The sequence below is a fragment of the Piliocolobus tephrosceles genome, chromosome 6, assembly GCF_002776525.5.
Source record: "Piliocolobus tephrosceles isolate RC106 chromosome 6, ASM277652v3, whole genome shotgun sequence".
Classification (NCBI taxonomy): domain Eukaryota; kingdom Metazoa; phylum Chordata; class Mammalia; order Primates; family Cercopithecidae; genus Piliocolobus; species Piliocolobus tephrosceles.
This window is the reverse complement of record NC_045439.1, coordinates 146,517,894-146,538,050: the sequence shown is the minus strand read 5'-3', so window position 1 is coordinate 146,538,050 and position 20,157 is coordinate 146,517,894. Positions and strand designations below refer to the sequence as shown.

The window sequence follows — 20,157 nt, the reverse complement described above, 5'->3', positions numbered from 1 at the left end:
TCTCAGAGTTCCCCTTTCATTGTCTCTTGAGTTATTTTTGCAATGTTTATTATTATGCATTGTGGAGAGGACTAGAGAGGGCAAGAATCTGCCATCTTATCCAGGTCAGAAATGGAGGAGTTACATTTTAGAAATGATTTTTAGTCTAATACTTTCATGATCTGAAGGAGAAAGCAAATATTTTGCTTGGTCTGTAAGGCTAATTCCTTCTGGTTAATTAAGTAATGGTAAGCCTGGTAAATTCCATTGGTATTAGTCATTACCTGCTTTCTTTTACCCTGAAGTGAGTTCCATTGCCAGGCGCAGTGTTGTTTGAGATACCCTGATTGGATATCTTGGATATGCAGGAACAAGCATGATGTCAGGAAAAGAAAACTTCAGCTAGAAACAATTTGTATTCCACTGAGGACTAGTTGCTCTCCTACACATGATGACAAGAGTGAAATGTTAATAGTTTTAAAATTATTTGTGAAGGCCGGGCGCGGTGGCTCACGCTTGTAATCCCAGCACTTTGGGAGGCCGAGGCAGGTGGATTACAAGATCAGGAGATCAAGACCATCCTGGCTAACACGGTGAAACCCCATCTCTACTAAAACAAAAAACAAAAAACAAAAAAAAATAGCCAGGCATTGTGGCGGGCACCTGTAGTCCCAGCTACTCGGGAGGCTGAGGCAGGAGAATGGCGTGACCCTGGGAGATGGAGCTTGCCGCAAGCTGATATTGCGCCACTGCACTCCAGGCTGGGAGACAGAGCGAGACTCCATCTCAAAAAAAAAAAAAAGACACATAGACCAGTGGAACAGAATAGAGAACCCAGAAATAAACCCAAATACTTATAGCCAACTGATCTTTGACAAAGCAAACAAAAACATAAAGTGGAGAAAGGGCACCCTTTTCAACAAATGGTGCTGGGATAATTGGCTAGCTACATGTAAAAGAATGAATCCTAATCTCTCACCTTATAAAAAAATCAACCAAGATGGATTAAGGACTTAAATCTAAGACCTGAAACTATAAAAATTCTAGAAGATAACATTGCAAAAACCCTTCTAGACATTGGCTTAGGCAAGAATTTCATGACCAATAACCCAAAAGCAAATGCAATAAAAGCAAAGATAAATAACTGGGACTTAATTAAACTAAAGAGCTTTTGCACAGCAAAAGTAACAGTCAGCAGAGTAAACAGACAACCCATAGAGTGGGAGAAAATTTTCACAATCTATACATCTGACAAAGGACTAATATCCAGAATCTACAACAAACTGAAACAAATCAGTAAGAAAAAAACAAACAATCCCATCAAAAAGTGGGCTAAGAACATGAATAGACAATTCTCAAAAGAAGATATACAAATGACAGCAAACATATGAAAAAATGCTCAACATCACTAATGGTCAGGAAAATGCAAATCAAAACCACAATGTGATACCACCTTACTCCTGCAAGAATGACCATACTCAAAAACATCAAAAAACTGTAGATGTTGGCATGGATGCAGTGAACAGGGAACACGTCTACACTGCTGGTGGGAATGTGAACTAGTACTACCACTGTGGAAAACAGTGTGGAGATTCCTTAAAGAACTAAAAGTAGAACTACTTGATCGAGCAATCCTCCTACTGGGTATCTACCCAGAGGGAAAGAAGTCATTATATGAAAAAGATACTTTCACATGCATGTTTATAGCAGTACAATTCACAATTGCAAAATCATGGAACCAACCCAAATGCCCATCAATCAAAGAGTGGATAAAGAAACTATGATATGTCTATATACTGGAATACTATTCAGCCATAAAAAGGAATGAATTAATGGCATTTGCAGTGACCTCGATGAGATTGTAGACTGTTATTCTAAGTGAAGTAACTCAGGAATGGAAAACCAATCATTGTATGTCCTCACTGATATGTGCAAGCTAAGCTATGAGGATGCAAAAGCATAAGAATGATACAATGGACTTTGGGGACTTGGAGGGAAGAGTAGGAGGGGGGCGAGGGGCAAAAGACTACAAATATGATGCAGTATACACTGCTTAGGTGATGGGTGCACCAAAATCTCACAAATCACCACCAAAGAACTTACTCATGTAACCCAATACCACCTATACCCCAATAACTTGTAGAAAAAAAAAATTAAGTAAAAATAAATACATAAATAAAACATGTTGCTTTAGTTCAGTGGCTGTCTGCCCCAGCCACACATTAGAATCGCCTGAGAGCTTTTAGAAACTAGTGGCCTGTAGCCACTGTACACTGGCATTCTGGCAGGGTTTCACTTGCTGGAGATCTTTACTTGATTGGTCTTGGCTGGAGTCCAGGCATCTAATTTTTTTTAAAGCCTCCTTCATGAACCTAATGTGTATCCAGAGTTAAGAACCATTGCATCTTAAGAATAATATATTTCAAGCCTGGGCAACATAGCGAGACCTCGTCTCGACTAAAAATAAAAATTTAGTTGGGCCTAGTTGCCTGCATCTATAATCCTAGCTACTCGAGAGGCTGAGGTGGGAGGACCCAAGAGTCCCAGGCTGCAATGAGCCGTGTTCGTGCCACTGTACTCCAGCCTGGGTGACAGAGTAAGACCTTGTCTTAAAAAATATTAATAATATATTTCAGCTGTAACTTTTTATATCTCAGAAGTGAATTTTTACTCAGATTACTTTCTATTGGCATGCCGTTCTTTTTCTTTTTATGCTGTTTTATACCCTTTAAGACATTAAGCAAGATTCCAGGCACAAAACATGTTCTTACTACGTTCTGATTGAAGTGAATTCATAAAAAAAAAAAAAAAGACAATTTACTAAATGTAGTCTTAATCCTGTTATGGATGTGTATCCAAATCAGTTGTAAATGTATGCATATTGTATATAACAAACTACATGAATATTGCCCACAGCATTTGCATTATTTTTCACATACACACATTTAAGTTTTTGCCCTGACCCCCCAAAAAAACCAAAAACTGTACTAATTATAATTTTAGAGGACCAATGCTGAAGGTCCTAAAAAGTCCCCCCAAAACTGTCAGCTATCGAGAATAAAGCCCATTTAGATGAGGACTTCCAAAGAAAGGAAATAGGGACAATCAATCAAGAGTACTGCTGAGATCAATGATGTTGAGAATTTTAGACTTAGAATAAGCTCAAGGAGTATATTGGAGAGAACAAGATACAAAATACTACTTAAATTATAGGCAGGAATGATGAAAAAGGATGTAGTCAAAAGTAGATGGAGGTAGGGTGTGGTGGCTCACATCTGTAATCCTAGAACTTTGGGAGATCAAGGTGGAAGGATGCTTGAGGTCAGGAATTCAAGACTAGCCTAGGCAACATAATGAGACCCCATCTTTCAGACTGCATATATATGCATGTCTCCTGCAGATAGGTAAAGCAGAGAAATGGAACTGAGAAAGGAAGGGAAAGAATCACAGATTTGCTGGACTAAAATGTATCTTGAGAGAATTCAAGGCAAGATTATAAACTAGTCCAGATCATTTCCTACTTTTTTATTTAAGCCTGTGGAGCATGGTTTAAAATTACAGGACAGGCATGGTAGCTCACACCTATAATTCCAACACTTTGGAAGGCTGAGGCATGAGGATCTCTTGAGCCCAAGAGTTCCAGAAAAGCCTGGGCAACATGGTGAAACCCCATCTCTACTTGTGGTGGTGTGCATCTGTAGTCCCAGCTACTCAGGGTCTGAGGTAGGAGGATTGCTTGAGCCCAGGAGGTTGAGGCTACAGTGAGCCATGATCATGCCACTGCACTCCAACCTAGGCAACACAGCGAGACTCTGTCTCAAAAAAATAAAATAAAATAAAATTACAGCAGTAAGTTCTAAAAAAAGAAATAAGATGAAAATGTATATCAAAAAATAATTAAATAGTAAGAAGAATGAACTCCTGAAAATTCATCTGCTAAGGGTCATTATGCTGGAAAATATGACAGCATGATAATTTCTGGGCATATTTGAAAAGGGTTCCCACACATCACAAACTCAAGTTGCAGTTTGCTCCAGTAACAGTAGCATGATGATCACTCTCATGAGAGTGGCTCCTGTGTCATGAAAGACCCCAGAGAAGAATGATATCTTGAAAGGCTCCAGTGAAATCCATTTAGGATACTGAAAGAATGGAATTTGATTTGTGCATCCTCTTTTCATTATTCTGTAGTTCCCCATAAATTGAGAAGAGAATCCAGTGAGACTGGTAAAATATTTCAATACCTCTTTAATAACACTCTGAATTTGTATAATAGTATGACTCATTACTGTGGATGTAAAATGTGCATTGGTTCTTTATTCTCTCCACCATCATTAAGGCAGGGGCAGAAGTAGGGATAAAGTTTCTCTATGAAAGTGTTACTGAAGGTATAAATGTGAGTCATGGTTTTAGCATTGTAGAAGGACACCTGCCCTCCTTCATAATCCAGATATATGCCCACTTTGTCGAGGTTGTTAGTCAGTGTCAGACTGCAAGAAGGCAAATCCAGAGCCTTTAGATCAGTTTGTTTCCTTAGTCTTAAAAGCCAGAATCCTTGCTCAGGAGTTAGAGGACAAGTGCCCTTCCGAATGATGGATTCTCTGACGACTCCAACTGTCCATTTTGTCTTCTTTGCTACTTCTACTTCCCAGTACCACTTTCCAGAGGTGAAGCCTCTTGAGCCCAGCACAGCCACACTTGAGTCAAACCTCTCTGGATCATCAGGCATTACCTTCTTAATGTCACTATGCCAGACGCTGGTTTGGTTTTTGGAGAGCACCAGATTTGGGTGAGCTGTTTTAGGGTCCAGAGTTAGTGGAGATAGGCCTAGTAAGAAAATAAAAGAAAGCAGAGCATGGGAGAAAAGGGGGTAAACACAAATTCCCATAGTGAAAGATAGTGTTTCATATTCAACAGTACTTTATCTCCCCATACACAGACTCTTAGGCAAGCATATACTTACATGCTTTTTTGTTTTGTTTCGTTTTGTTTTGTTTTGTTTTTTGAGACAGACACTCTGTTGCCCATGCTGGAGTGCAGCAGTGCGATCTCGGCTCACTGCAACCTCCACTTCCTAGGTTCAAGGAATTCTTATGCCTCAGCCCCCCAAGTAGCCAGGATTACAGGTGTGCACCACCACACCTGGCTAACCTTTGTAATTTTTTAGTAGAGATAGGGTTTCACCGTGTTGGCTAGACTGGCCTCGAACTCCTGGCCTCAAGTAACCCACCTGCCTCGGCCTCCCAAAGCACTGAGATCACAGACATGAGCCACCGCACCTGGCCACTTACATGCTTTTTATTGTTTGGGTATCCATGTTACTATATTCTAGACATTTTTATATTTAGTGTAAAAATCCGGGTTCACTCTGAAGTAATTTACGCTCTACTAAAGGAAACAATACAAATAATATAAACCTGTACTAATAAATATAAGAAAATACAAATGCCAAAGGGGTAAACATTAGGTAAGGATGTTCTAGAAAAGCTTTCTGAGGAAGGTAAGTATTCGGTTGTGATATATATGCGATGTATTTAGGATGTTTTGAATAAACAGAGGGAAAGAAATAAACAGATTAAAAACAGTCTGACCACAGTTACCATAGAAAAACAATTTCCCACTCTGTATAGAGGGAGAGTATATGGATAAATAATACATTATTAACAAACAGTCATCTATTAAATAAATCTCATTTGGTTTTCTTGATGTAAAATTATACCAAAAATTTAAAAATCAGTTAGCACTTTAAAAGATTGCTAGAAGTGAAGTTTGGCTTTACAGAGCAAAGTATACAGGAAGAAAAACTCTGTATCATACCAAGGCAGCTACGGTTTGCTGAGCAGAGTAACAGAGGCGGGAACTTCACAGAAACTTTCCAACATTTACAAAAGGATTCTCTCAAGGCTGTGGCTGAGTACTGATCTGCACATGCATGTAGTGAAACTCGTCAAGGCCAGAGAAAGAACCTCCAGAAATCAGTAGACCGAACAATTTCTGCAGCTCACACAAAGCTGGGAATAATTTTCAGTCTTGCCAATCAGAATGGAAAAATGTCATAACATGGCAACGTCAGGTAGAGTAATCAGAAGGGTATATTACTTTAGAAAATGGACTAAGCGCTAGATTAAAGGCTGTTCTTGAACCACTCTAACAAGGCTTTATTTAAGCCTCAAAAGGAACAAATGATTTCATACAATGTTAACTGCATGCCAGAGTTAAATTCAATAGAACTGAAAGAACTACAACAAAATCCAGCAAATATAAAATTCACCAATATGAATTCATCAGTATGAACCATATGAAATTCATTGTATTTGGCATCCAGTAAAAAATTACCAACCAGAAGAGACAAATCTCCGGGCAGCAAAATTTCAAATAATTTACATTAACACTCTATCCTCAGGGAGAGGGAGCATAACTACCCACTCCTTAAGCGTGGGCTGTGCACAGTGACTGCCTTCCAAAGCATACAAGTGTAGGAGGAGGATAAAAGAGTACAGTAGAGAAACCTGACAGACACTTTCTCAGCCAGGTGATGAAAGTCAACATCAATAGTCATAAATCATGTTGACAGTATGAACACTTAATATGACGTGATGACAATGGCACTTTAACGCTACTGTCTTCCTCTCCCAACTCATAACCCAAATTTTATGAGGAAAATATCAAACACATTGCAATAGTGCAGCATCCTTACAAAATATGTGACCAGTACTCCTCAAAACTGTCTAAGTCATAAAAAATAAGGCAAGTTTGAGAAACTGTCACAGTCAAGGGGAGCCTAAAGAAAATGACAACTTAGTGTAATGTGGCATCTTAGATGGGAACCTGAAACAGAAAAATGACTTAGGTAAAAACTAAGAAAATCTAAAGGAACTGTGGATTTTAGTTAATAATGTATCAATTTTGGTTCATTAGTTGTTAAAAATGTTAAATCTAAGATGTTAATAATAGGGAAAACTGAGGATGGGGCATATAAAAAACTCTACACTATCTTCTCAGTTTTTCTGTAAAATTTAAAAATCTAAAAGTATCTTAAAAAATAAAGCCCATTAAAAGGAAAAAGATTACTAGCCAAGCAAAGCAGCAGGAAAATATGACTCTTAGTCAGGAGAACAATCAAACAATAAAATCAGGCCCAGAAATGACAATGATGATTGAATTAGCAGACAAGGACATTAAAATGGATAAATGTCTTCCATATTTTCAAGAATGTAGAGGAAGGCATGAACATGGCGAGAAGAGAAAGGAAAGATATTAAAAGACCCAAATGAAACGTCTAGAGATGAAATGAAATGTATATAAAATGAAAATATCTTGAACAATATTAACAGAAGATTAGACTGTGCAGAAGAAAAGATGAGGACTTGAATAACAATAGAAACCATTTAAAGTGTGAGGCAAAAAAAGGCTAAAATAAATACTGAATATCGATGACATGAGACAACTTGACAATATCAAGTTGTCTAAAATATGTAAAATTAAACTCCAAGAAGGAGAGGAGAAAAGGGGTTGTAAAAAAGTATTTGAAGAAATACCAGCTGGTATTATTCCAAATTTGATGAAAATTATAAACTCTTAGATCCAAGAAGCTTAATGAAGCACAAGCAGAATAAATACAAAGAAAGTCACACCAAGACCCCATATAATCAAATTGATGGAAGCAAGTGACAAAAAGCAAGTCTTAAAATTAGCCAAAGAGGGCTGGGCACGGTGTGGCTCATGCCTGTAATCCCAACACTTTGGGAGGCCAAGGCAGGCGAATCATGAGGTCAGGAGATCGAGACCATCCTGGCTAACAAGGTGAAACCCCGTCTTTAGTAAAATACAAAAAATTAGCCAGGCATGGTGGCGGGCGCCTGTAGTCCTAGCTACTCAGTAGGCTAAGGCAGGAGAATGGCATGAACCCGGGAGGCAGAGCTTGCAATGAGCCGATATCGCACCAATGCACTCCAGCTTGGGCGACAGAGCGAGACTCCATCCCAAAAAAAAAAAAAAATTAGCCAAAGAGACCAGGCACAGTGGCTCATGCCTGTAATCCCAGCACTTCAGGAGGCCAAGGCAGGTGAATCACTTGAGGTCAGGAGTTGGAGGCCAACATGGTGAAACCCCATCTCTACTAAAAATTTAAAAAAAAATAAAAAAAGTTAGCCAGGCATGGTGATGCATGCCTTCATCCTAGCTACTGGGGAGGCTGAGGTAGGAGGATTCCTTGAACCCAGTAAGCAGAGGTTGTAGTGAGCCGAGATCAGGCCTCTATACATTCTAGCCTGGGCGACAGAGGAAGGTTCTCTTTAAAAAAAAAAAAAGAAGAAGATGAAAGGGAAAACTAAAAGGCACTCAATCCAAAAGAAGGAAGGTATAGAGAAAAAAAGGAAGAAAAGCCAGATAGTATTTAAAAAACAAATAACCAAAATGGTTGATTTAAGCCCAGTCATACTAATAACATTAAATGTAAAGGTCAAAACACTTCAATTAACAGACAGAGATTGTCAGATTGAGTAAAAAAGCAAGACTAAACTATATGCCTGCTACATAAAACATACCTAAAATATGAAAACACAAGTTAAAAGTAAGGTGATGGGAAAACATGTATTGTACAAACAGATAATTTTGATTGATTAAAGAAACAAATCTAAAGAAAACCAGAGTGCCAATACTGTATTAGACAAAACAGACTTCAGGGCCGGGCGTGGTAGCTCATGCCTGTAATCCCAGCACTTTGAGACCGAGGCAGGTGGATCACGAGGTCAGGAAATCGAGACCATACTGGCTAACACAGTGAAACCTCGCCTCTAATAAAAATACTAAAAATTACCCGGGCATGGTGGCGGGCGCCTGTAGTCCCAGCTACTCGGGAGGCTGAGGCAGGAGAATGGTGTGAACCCAGGAGGCGGAGCTTGCAGCTCACTGAGATCGTGCCACTGTACTCCAGCCTGGACGACGGAGCAAGACACTGTCTCAAAAGAAAAAACAAACAAACAAACAAACAAAAAAAAAACGGACTTCAGAAAAAGGAATTGTTAACAGGGATAAAGATGAACATTTTATAATTTTAGTGAGATTGAATCATCAAAAGATAATAACAATCTTAAGAGTGTATTCACCTAAATAATAGAGCTGTAAAATACGTGCAGCATCTTGAGGATTTTTATGACCAGTCAGTGACTCAATTGGTAAATTGTACTGTATTCAAATTTAAAATGTTTGTTCTTTGAACAACCATGTTAGAAAATGAAAAAGCGGCCAGGCGCGGTGGCCCATGCCTGTAATCCCAGCACTTTGGGAGGCCGAGGCGGGTGGATCATGATGTCAGGAGATTGAGACCATTCTGGCTAATATGGTGAAACCACATCTCTACTAGAAATGCAAAATAAATTATCCGGGCGTGGTGGCGGGCATCTGTAGTCCCAGCTATTCAGGAGGAGGCTGAGGCAGGAGAATGGCGTGAACCTGGGAGGTGGAGCTTGCAGTGAGCCGAGATTGAACCACACTCAAGCCTGGGTGACACAGCAAGACTCCATCTCAAAAAAAAAAAAAAAAAAAAGAAAAGAAAAGAAAAAAAGGCAAGCCATGGAGAGAAAGTATTTAAGAAACATATATCTGATAAAGGATTTGTATTCTTTACAACTTAATAATAAAACAATTTAATAAAAATATAAACAAAAGATTGAACACAACCAAAAAAATATATGAATGGCAAGGAAGCACATGAAAAGATGCTCAGCAGGGTTGCTCATTAGGGATACGCAGCTGGGCACCACAGCTCACGCCTGTAATTCCAACACTTTGGGAGGCTGAGGTGGATGGATCACTTGAGACCAGGAGTTCAAGATCAGCCTGACCAACATGGCAAAACTTCGTCTCTACTAAAAATACAAAAATTAGCTAGGCATGGCAGTGCACGCCTGTAATTCCAGCTACGCGTTAGTCTGAGGCACAAGAATCACTTGAGCCTCGAAGGCAGAGGTTGCAGTGAGCTGAGATGCACCACTGTACTCTAGCCCAGGCATCAGAGTGAGACTCTGTCCCACCCTTCCACCAAAAAGATACTACCATACATTCAGTAAAATGGTCTAAATTAAAAAGATCGACAATGTCAAGTTTTGGAAAGGATATAGAGAAATGGACTTTCATTAATTGCAGGATGGATAAAACTACCATGGATTATCCCATGTCCATCAATTGGTAAATGAATAAGTAAATTGAATGAATAATCATGATTATTGATACATGGAACAACATAAGTGCTCAAAAAGCATTATGCAGCCGGGCATGGTGGCTCACACCTGTAATCTCAGCACTTTGGGAGGCCGAGGTGGGCAGATCACAAGGTCAGGAGATCGAGACCATCCTGGCTAACACGGTGAAACCCCGTCTCTACTGAAAATCCAAAAAATTAGCCAGGCGTGGTGGGGGGCGCCTGTAGTCCCAGCTACTTGGGTGCCTGAGGCAGGAGAATGGCGTGAACCCAGGAGGCGGAGCTTGGCGTGAACCGAGAAGGTGCCACTGTACTCCAGCCTGGGCAACGGAGTGAGACTCCATCTCAAAATACATACATAAATAAATAAATAAATAAATAAATACAAAAAAAATTATACTAAGTGAAAAAAAAAAAACAGACACAAAACACTACATAATGTATGCTATCACTTAGATAAAAATTTAGAAGACACATTTAAAGTGAAATAAAACATATCAGTGAATGTTAGAGCCTGAGATTAGAAGGAAGAGACTGATTGCAAAGGGGCATGTAGGAACTTTTGGGAGTGATAAAAATCTTCCATATTTTGATTATGGAGATGTTTACCTAAATGTGTGTATACATCAGAACTCATCAAATTGTGTCCTTAAAATTGGTTAATTTTACTCTATGTTAACTATGTCTCAGTATAGTTGATTTTTTTCAATGTCAATTACCTGGAAAAATTTGTGATTTTTCATTATATCAGGGATATATTTGTGATTTCTCATTAAATCAATAACCATAAACAATAATAACAATGAGTCTGTGAATTCTATAAAAACTCTGTTTAGAATTTTATTTCTATAAAGATTTTTATTTAGAACTTTATTTGATGTTCTTAAAATGCCATGTGTGTTGTTTTGTCTTGCCCAGTCCTTTGGTATCTGCAGGAACACAAAAACTTAGTGTCCTTCTTAGGTACGTTTATTTAAATTACTGGTTTTCTTCTGAAGCACTGAAGATCTAAACAATCTTCTAAAATGTTCTACACTATGAACATCAAGTACAAGAGAAACTGTAAAGACCCAGTGTACATACAAAGAGTATGTACAGAAACCTTCTCCTCCTTCAGAGCAGAGAAGCCCCTGGGATTCATATAGCTGATTTAGTAAAACAAGATAAAATTTTGGCTGTTGCCATATTTCATAAAACAGTCAAAATCATAGGCTAACGAGTAATCCTGATATCAAACTCGTATCTGTTTACGAGCACAAAGTCATAAATTCTTAGGTCATAGCACTAGAAGAAATTCAGTCGTACCAACTAGCCTCCTTTTGGCCAAACTGTACCCCTTCCCTATCCCAGACTATAAAAACCTAATTAGGGCCACAGAAGAAGTCCCACAGATTAAACATAGATTAGGAGCCTCAAGAACCCATAGTTACTACCCACTGATACCTGGACAGAGAGTGTCCTGCATTTCCCTCCATACCATGTACTGGATAGGACCTTTGTACTGGCCCAGGTTCAGCTCTCTGGAAATAAGCTCTCTGGTTGCCAGCACCCTCATTCCTTGCTCCAAGCTGCAGGGGACATAAATCATTTCTCCTTAGACATCCTCCAGAGACTCAGGGAATGATATTAAGAGTGCCATAGGGAAACACTTACCTATCTAAGAGAGTTGTGATGTCCTAGAAGAAACAAGAAAGAGAGACATCAGATGCCTGTTCATCAACTCCCCAAATTTCTTTGGTGATACCAGCCACCACCAGAATTTGTGCAGATGGTCCCCAACTCACCTCTACCAACTTCTTTCATCCTTCCTACACTTTTTCTAATCTTCATCCCTTATCCTAACCCAGGTTAAACTGATCTTTTGCTCTTTCTAGAGTTCCCTTCTACAGGGAGCAAGACAGAAGCCAGTAAGACAGTACTTAAGGTTAAGCTATCTTTACCTATGCTTTCAAATAGTCTCAGAAGGAAAACACAGTAGGTATCCCAGTCCCAAGGCCACTTTTCCTTACTGTAGCTAATTAAACTTCTGAGTGCTGAGATGGTAACCAACGCCTCTTTAGAGGTGAAGCTTAAGAAAGCAAAGGTTTAGAAAACAGCTTTTCAGACAGGTCAACTTATGATTGCTGAGAGCCAAAGACACAACTCATGCGGCAAATTTTTTATTTTTGAGAAATAAAGCATCAAGTATGGAAAAATATTAAACCATTAATATATACTATTAATAATGGAATTTAAAAATCTTATTTCCTAAGAGGATGAAAGTAAAGCTTTCTGCTGTGCATATAGCTGAAGTAGCCGCCTCCTTTTCTTCCAGAGAATCTTAAAAGCACTACTTCACTGTTTTGTTTTGTTTTCCCTGGATGTGAAAAGCCACTTCTGCATTCTTTCCAAACCTCTTCCCCCCTCTAGGTAGGAAGGTACCCATAATCATATTGGTGTGGATTCTCACTTTGAGAAAGTCGAAGGAGTTCTGTTGTTCCGTCTTTGCCTGAATGCTCACCAACATATCCTTGGCTAAGAGACATTGCTCCTGAAGCTGGCTCAGATTCAGCTCCATCTCCTCATTCAAGGCTTTCCCCTCTTCCCGGAGCTCAGTTAAAATGTCCTTTTCTTTGCTGTGCAGGAACTGATGCAGCTTTAGAAACTCCATGGACACGTGTTGCTGCAGATGTAGCTTGTTTTCCTGGAAACCTCCATGATTATCACTATAGTTATTACAAAGACTAATGCTTGGGGATGGAGACCCACACCACCAACACTCACACACTTGGGAAATACCATCACAGAAAAATGTATACAAATGGCTACTGAATATCAAATTCAACCATACTAAAATGAGTCCTTTGGGAGACTTACTCCTTTTCCAACTAATTTAGTAGTTCAGGACGAAATAGGTAAAAGTGACCTCTAGTTTCCTATTGCAGTACTGAGATGGTAACCAATGCCATATTAAATAAGACTATGGAGTTAATCAAACATTCTAGAATGAATGATAATACCCCCCTAGATTGGTAAACCAAAAGCTGCCAAGTGGTACTGTTAGACTGAGGGTATTGGGAGGCTGGAAGAACTGTCCTTATCCAGAAATCAGAACTTGGGGAACGCCACTGTTACACTTGCAGCTTTTTCCTTGGGTGAACTCAACATCCTCACAGGTAAACTATTTGACATCCTGGCTTCTCAGTTCCTCATTCTCCTCATGTCTAGTGATTTTTGCATTTATTGATTCATTCCTATAGTCTCACCTAGGATTTTATCACCCCCAGCAATTGTGTCATCTCCAAAATAACTTTTTATGCACCAGGCCCACTCAGATACTCCTATTGCAACAATTATTGGATCTCTTTGAAACCTCCTATTCACCGATCCCTCCATTTCTATTCAGGAATTTCTACCTTCATGTCCTCTCTTATCTAGCTTGGATTCCATGGTTCATAATTATTATTGCACCCTTAAGATAGTCTTGGCTGGGCACAGTGGCTCATACCTGTAATTACAACACTTATGGAGGCCAAGCTGGGAGGATTGCTTAGAACAGGAGTTCAAGACTGGGCAACATAGTGAGACCCAGTCTCTCCAAAAATAAAATAATTAGCCAGGTGTGGCGAACTAGTCCCAGATACTCAGGAGGCTGAGGTGGGAAGATTTCTTGAGCCCAAGAGTTTGAGGTTACAGTAAGCCCATATCCACCTCTTCAGTATCATCTTGCTTAGCATGTTACAGCTTTATTGGCCTTTTCTCTGTTTAACATAGCAGCTAACTTTCTGTCTCAGGACTTTTCCATATGCTGTTTTCTAGTCCTAGAACATTCTTCTCCAGGCCATCTCCTTCATATCTCCACCCAGTTCACTTGGGTGAGTTACTTATCCTTCAATTCTCAATTTTTAATAAGTGACTTCTTCAGAGAACACAACTCCCCCAGTCTAGATTATGTTCTCCATTTATATGCTATCATCATACCCTATACTTTCATTTATAGTACTTATCACAGTTGTTATTTTATTATTACTGTTGGGACTATTTAATTAATAGCTGTCTCCCATCCCCAATATCTAGTATTATGACCCACTCAATAAATATTTGTTAAATGAATGAATGAATGCTCACACTAATAGGAACTTTTACAACAGGAACAAGATTTTCTGGAGACACCATTACTTCCATATATCCATCTTCTTTCCCTGAGTCTACATATTTTTTCTTCCAGATGCCAAATACCTGAGAATGCTCTTCTCCATAGAATAATGAATAAAGAAACAGAACGTCCAATTTAGCACCCCCAGCCTAGGGGCTGCTTTGCCAGATCTCTAGCCATTAATGTTGTCCTAGAGTGTCTATGAAGTTGAAAGTGAAGACAATAGCTTTATTTAGTTTGGAGAAGCTAAGAAAGATCAAATCAGATGGAAAAAGCTTACAACCTTGGAGACCTAGTCCAGAGGTGTCTGGTTACAAACTCAAAGGAAATAAATGTATTTCTTTGGACATAGCAATCTTTAGTGATTGATTTTTTTTTTTTTTATAAATTCCTTTTTTTTTTTTTTTTTTTGCCGTAGATAAAGCCAAAGACCAGACACATTTCAATCCCACAACAGTCACCTGGTGACTGAACCATCAAAAAGATCAGCATATTAGGGGAAAGGTTAATCTGCTCTGTTGATCAGCTATTAGGAACCTACTCCACCACCATATTCCTTTCCACCCCACAGTCTCAGTTTTCCAATTCTATAGCCTAGGTACCATTTAGTGTGTTGATAATATATGTTAGGCACCTTTGTACCCATAGCTGAAGTTACATGGAGGGTGTGTTCCAGTTCTATCTCATAACCCCTCTTTCTTGCTCCTCACCTTATGAGCATCAATAGCTTCCTTCTGCATGTTCCTCAGGGACTGAAGCTCCTTCAGAGTTGTCTCCAGTTGACCCTGTTGGATGGCAAGCTCCTCCTGGGAATAACAAATAGAATTAACCCAGACTGACTCGGGAGATGAACGACCATAAACAACACCTTCCCCAAGGCCCCAGTGTGCAAGAAAAAAGCAAGCTCTTGCTGCAAAAATCTTCCCCTTCCCTTGTATCATAGTTCTTGTCTCGTTCAAGAATTGTGAAAAAGAAAAGAAAAAAAAGGCCAGGTGTGGCAGCTCACATCTGTAATCTCAGCACTTTGGGAGACTGAGATGGGAGGATCACTTGGGTCCAGGAGTTTGAGACCAGCCTGAGCAACATAGTGAGACCCCATCTCAAAAAAAAAAAAAAAAAAAAAAAAAAAAGAATTACAGCTTAAAACTTAGTTTTTCTCTTAGTAGCTAGCTACAGGGGTTTGAAGAAAGGAATAGAACTCTACACATTTTCCACTCTAGTTATATACTATTCTCGGAATCTATAATTTTACTTATGTTGTTCTCACTTGGAACACTTGTTTCTTCCTTCTGCCCTTCCAAATCCAAATGATTTCCCAATTCAAGTCCTTTCCCTTTCTTTCACTATATGTCCCCTGACAATTTCATCTTTCTCTAATCATTTCAGAAATTCTAAACCCTTAAGAATTACAAATGTGACAAAATTTAACTTTTAATAGTAGACTATCTTACATTGCTTCTGTTGTTTTCTTCATTTTAAACTTAACCAATTTTTGAATTTTTGAATAACAAGAGCAATATCTTATATATCTATATTCTACACAGTGTTTAGCAGAGTGCTACCATGGCAGAGTTTAGGTACAGATTTAAATTGAGGGAGTAAGCTAGGGCTCCTCCACTGTTCCTTTCCTATAAGCAGCAACTCTAGAAAAAGAACTTTGCAAGATACGTTGTACTTTCTGAGCAGTCTGGGTTTTCTAATCATCATTTGAATAAAGGGATGGGGTTGGAAGAAAGAAGAAGCCCTACAAAATATTTTTCCTAGTTTTTCTAAGGGATTGTTCAAGGCCCAGGGCTCACCCACCGTGAAGAAATGGACAGCATCAGAGATTTGCAGGAACTCCTTAGACTGCCCCACAGACAACCGAGCATCCTTGCATTGAAAGCAGATCAGTTTCCCATCTGGTTTACTGAACAGTTTCAGGTTCTCTCCATGCTCTGGGCACTGTGGATGGCCCTTGAGTAGGGGTAACTTCTTAATCTTCTCTACCAACTTGTCCAGTACAAGGTTGAATGTACAGTTGCTATACTGACATAGCATCTTACAGTCAGGACAGAATGTTTCCTTTGCTTGCAGCCTCCAGAAGTCTTGGATACAGGCTTGACAGAAGTTGTGGCCACAGCTTAGCATCAGTGGGTCATGAAACCAATCGTTGCACAGTGGACAGTGTAGCTCCATAGTAATATCTTGTATCACCACTTTAGAAGGTAGGTGGGCGATTGAATCGTTCATTTCAACATAGTTGCCTGGGTTGATGTTGGAGGAGGGGTTGGAGGATACCTTTAGAAAAGAACAGCTAAAATGAGTTTATCTTTCTTTTTGCCCATTTTAACACTCCAGGATGATGGGCTCCATTCCTAAAGGAGCTGAAATTTGGCACAACTAAAGTAAAAGCACATAATCTGCCCTTTGAAAGTGAACCAGTAAATTGAGTGTTTTCTGACATTATAGCATATGATGCTATTTAAACTTTAATGAAGAATCAAAGCAGAGGAAGAAACAGTACTAAATCAAAGAAATGTACTTTGTTGTACATCTCTCTCTTTACCCACTTTCCCCATGTATCTGTTGAAAGTTTTGTTTTCAACTTCTGCTCTACTAGTTATAAACTTTATTTTATTTTTGTTTTCTAGAAATTATGTATGGAGAATTGGAAAATCAATCAGATTCCTCAGTCAGTAGTATTATATCATCAACCATCCAGGGTCCTCTTCACTCCTTTTTAAAAAACACATTTCAGGCCGGGCACGGTGGCTCAAGCCTGTAATCCTAGCACTTTGGAGGCCAAGGTGGGCGGATCATGAGGTCAGGAGATCGAGATCATCCTGGCTAATACAGGTGAAACCCCGTCTCTACTAAAAATACAAAAAACTAGCCGGGCATGGTGGCGGGTGCCTGTAGTCCCAGCTACTCAGGAGGCGAGGCAGGAGAATGGCATGAACCCAGAGGCAGAACTTGCAGTGAGCCGAGATTGTGCCACTGTGCTCCAGCCTGGGCAACAGAGCAAGACTCCGTCTCAAGAAAAACTACACACATTTCAGAAATACAAATACAGAAGCTGGTGCAGTGACTCACACCTGTAGTCCCAGCTACTCGGGAAAGGAAACTAGGAAGTACCTCAAAGTCATATAAATAAATAGAGACCAGTGAAAAAGTAGCTACATAGGTAAAGTCCAATAAGGCAGTTTTTGGTTTCTGACTCTTCTTTTTCCCCTATTCAATTTAAAAGACAAACGCACATAGCAATAGTTATGTATGTTAATGGATATGTAATGTATAAAGAGATAATTTGTGATAATAACAACAAAAAGGAGAGAACAGAGCTGAAAAGGAGCAGAGTTTTTATAGTAAAATCTTTTGCTTTGTACTATTAAAACTAAGTTGGCATTAATTCACCCTTGATCATTATAAAGTTGACTAATTATAACCCTCAGGTAACTACTAAAGAAAAAACTACTAAGCAATATAAAGAAAACGAAAAGAGAAAGGAATCAAAATGTTATGCTAGAAAAAATCAATTAATCACAAAAAAGGGAAGTAATGAAGGAATTTAGAAACAAAAAAAGCACATATAGAAAATAAATAACAAAATGGCACAGGCAAGTCTTTCCTTATCAGTAATTACTTCAGATGAAATAGATTAACTTCTGATTGAAAGGCAGAGATTAGGAAAATGGATAAAAATAATATGAACCAACTATAGGCTATCTACAGGAGACTCACCTTAGAACCAAATACACAAACAAGTTGAAAGTAAAAAGTTGGAAAGATAATCCATACAAATATTTACCCAAAAAAGATGGAGTAGCTCTACTAATAAAAGGTAAAATAGACTTTAAGGTAAAAATTGTTAAACTTGTTACAACAATACAAAGAAGGACATTATCAAGGATATGATAAATGGGTCAATCCATCAAGAAGATAAAACAATTATAAACATATACACACCCAACAACAGAGCCTCAAAAAATGTGAAGCAAAAAGAGACAGATCTGAAGATGGAAATAGTTCTACAATAATACTTGTAAATTCCAATACCCCATAGTTTCAATAATGGACAGAACAACAAGATAGAAGATCAGTAAGGAAACAGAAGAATTGAACAACACTGTAAGCCAACTAGACCTAATAGACATATAAAGAACACTTCATCCAACAACAACAGAATACACATTTTTCTTAAGTGTACATGGAACATTCTCCAGGATAGACCATATGCTAGGTCAGAAAACAAGTCTCAATACATTTTTAAAAGATGAAAACCAGCCAGGCACAGTGGCTCATGCCTGTAATCCCAAAACTTTGGGAGGCCAAGGTAGGTGGATTGCTTGAGCTCGAGAGTTCGAGACCAGCCTGGGCAACATGATGAAACCCTATCTCTCCAAAAAAAAGTACAAAAATTAGCTGGTCATGGTGACACATGCCTGTAGTCCCAGCTATTCAGGAGGCTGAGGTGAGAGGATTGCTTGAGCCCAGGAGGTCGAGACTGCAGTGAGCCAAGGTTGTGCCACTGTACTCCAGCCTGGGTGACAGAGCAAGACCTTGCCTCGGAAAAAAAAAAAAAGATTAAAATCATACAAAATATCTCTTACTACAATGGAATGAAACTAAAAATCAATAACAGAAGGAAAACTGGAAAATTCATAAATATGTGAAAATTAACACACAACACACTCTTAACCAATTGGTCAAAGAAGAAATTACAAGTAATATTAGAAAGTACTTTGAGATGAGTAAAAACAAAAATGCAGGCTGTGCACAGTGGCTCACACCTCTAATCCCAGCACTTTGGGAGGCTGAGGTAGGCCAATCACTTGTGCTCAGGACCTCGAGACCAGCCTGGGCAAACTAGTGAAACTCTGCCTCTACCAAAAATACAAAAAGAAAAAAAAAATTAGCTGGGCATTTTTGTCCATGGTCCCAGCTACTGGGGAGGCTGAGGTAGGAGGATCACTTGAACCCAGGAAGTGGAGGTTGCAGTGAGTCAAGATCACACCTACGCACTCCAGCATGGGTGACAAAACAAGACCCTGTCTCAAAAACAAACAAAAATCACAGCATGCCAAAACTTATGGGATACAGTGAAAACAGTGCTAACAAGGAAAGTTATAGCTATAAACACCTACATTAAAAAAGAAAGACCACAAATCAATAACCAAAATTTTCCCTAAAACTAGAAAGAGAGGTACAAGCCAAACCAAAGCTAGCAGAAGGGAAGAGTAAAGAATAGAGGCAGAGCATGGTGGCTCATGCCTGTAATCCCAGCACTTTGGGAGGCCAAAGCAGAAGGATCACTTGAACCCAGGAGTTTGAGACCAGCCTGGGCAACACAGTAAGACATCATCTCTACTAAAAATTATAAATAATAATTTTTTAAAAGGCCAGGTGTGGTGGCTCAGGCCTGTAATCTCAGCACTTTGGGAGGCCGAGGTGGGCAGATCACCTGAGGTCCGGAGTTCAAGACCAGCCTGGCCAACATAGTGAAACCCCATCTCTACTAAAAATACAAAAATTAGCTGGGCGTGGTGGCGAGTGCCTGTAATCCCAGCTACTCAGGAGGCTGAAGCAGGAGAATCACTTGAACCTGGGAGGGGGAGGTTGCAGTGACCTGAGATCGTGCCATTGCACTCCAGTCTGGGTGACAGAGCAAGACTCCATCTCAAAAAAAAAAAAAAAAAAAAGCCAGGTGTGATGCATGCACCTGCAACCCCAAATATTTGGGAGACTGAGGTGAGAGAATCACTTGGGCCCCAGAGGTCAAGGCTGCAGTGGGCCATAATCGTGCCACTGCACTGTAGCCTGGGCAACAGAGTGAGGCCCTGTCTCAAAAAAAAAAAAAAAA

At 39.3% G+C, this 20,157-nt stretch overlaps 2 protein-coding genes across 6 annotated transcripts in view; both read right to left on the bottom strand.

Annotated features, from left to right (window-relative positions):
• The window catches only part of RTF1 (RTF1 homolog, Paf1/RNA polymerase II complex component), a 236,534-nt gene that overhangs the window by 77,881 nt on the left and 138,496 nt on the right, over nucleotides 1-20,157 (bottom strand). The gene's annotated exons all lie outside the window — the stretch shown is intronic.
• The window catches only part of TRIM69 (tripartite motif containing 69), a 33,500-nt gene continuing 17,550 nt past the window's right edge, over nucleotides 4,208-20,157 (bottom strand). For 3 of the 5 annotated variants that reach the window (XM_023196368.2, XM_023196369.1, XM_023196370.1), the window contains 6 exons: nucleotides 16,119-16,595; nucleotides 15,026-15,121; nucleotides 12,630-12,863; nucleotides 11,834-11,856; nucleotides 11,624-11,748; nucleotides 4,208-4,806 (listed from right to left, as the gene is read on the bottom strand). In XM_023196368.2, coding sequence (XP_023052136.1) covers nucleotides 4,265-4,806; nucleotides 11,624-11,748; nucleotides 11,834-11,856; nucleotides 12,630-12,863; nucleotides 15,026-15,121; nucleotides 16,119-16,595 — 1,497 coding nt within the window. In that variant the 3' untranslated portion in view covers nucleotides 4,208-4,264. Of the gene's footprint in view, nucleotides 4,807-11,623; nucleotides 11,749-11,833; nucleotides 11,857-12,629; nucleotides 12,872-15,025; nucleotides 15,122-16,118; nucleotides 16,596-20,157 lie in introns of those variants that run through there. The other 2 variants (XM_023196371.1, XM_023196372.1) reach the window with 2 other exon arrangements.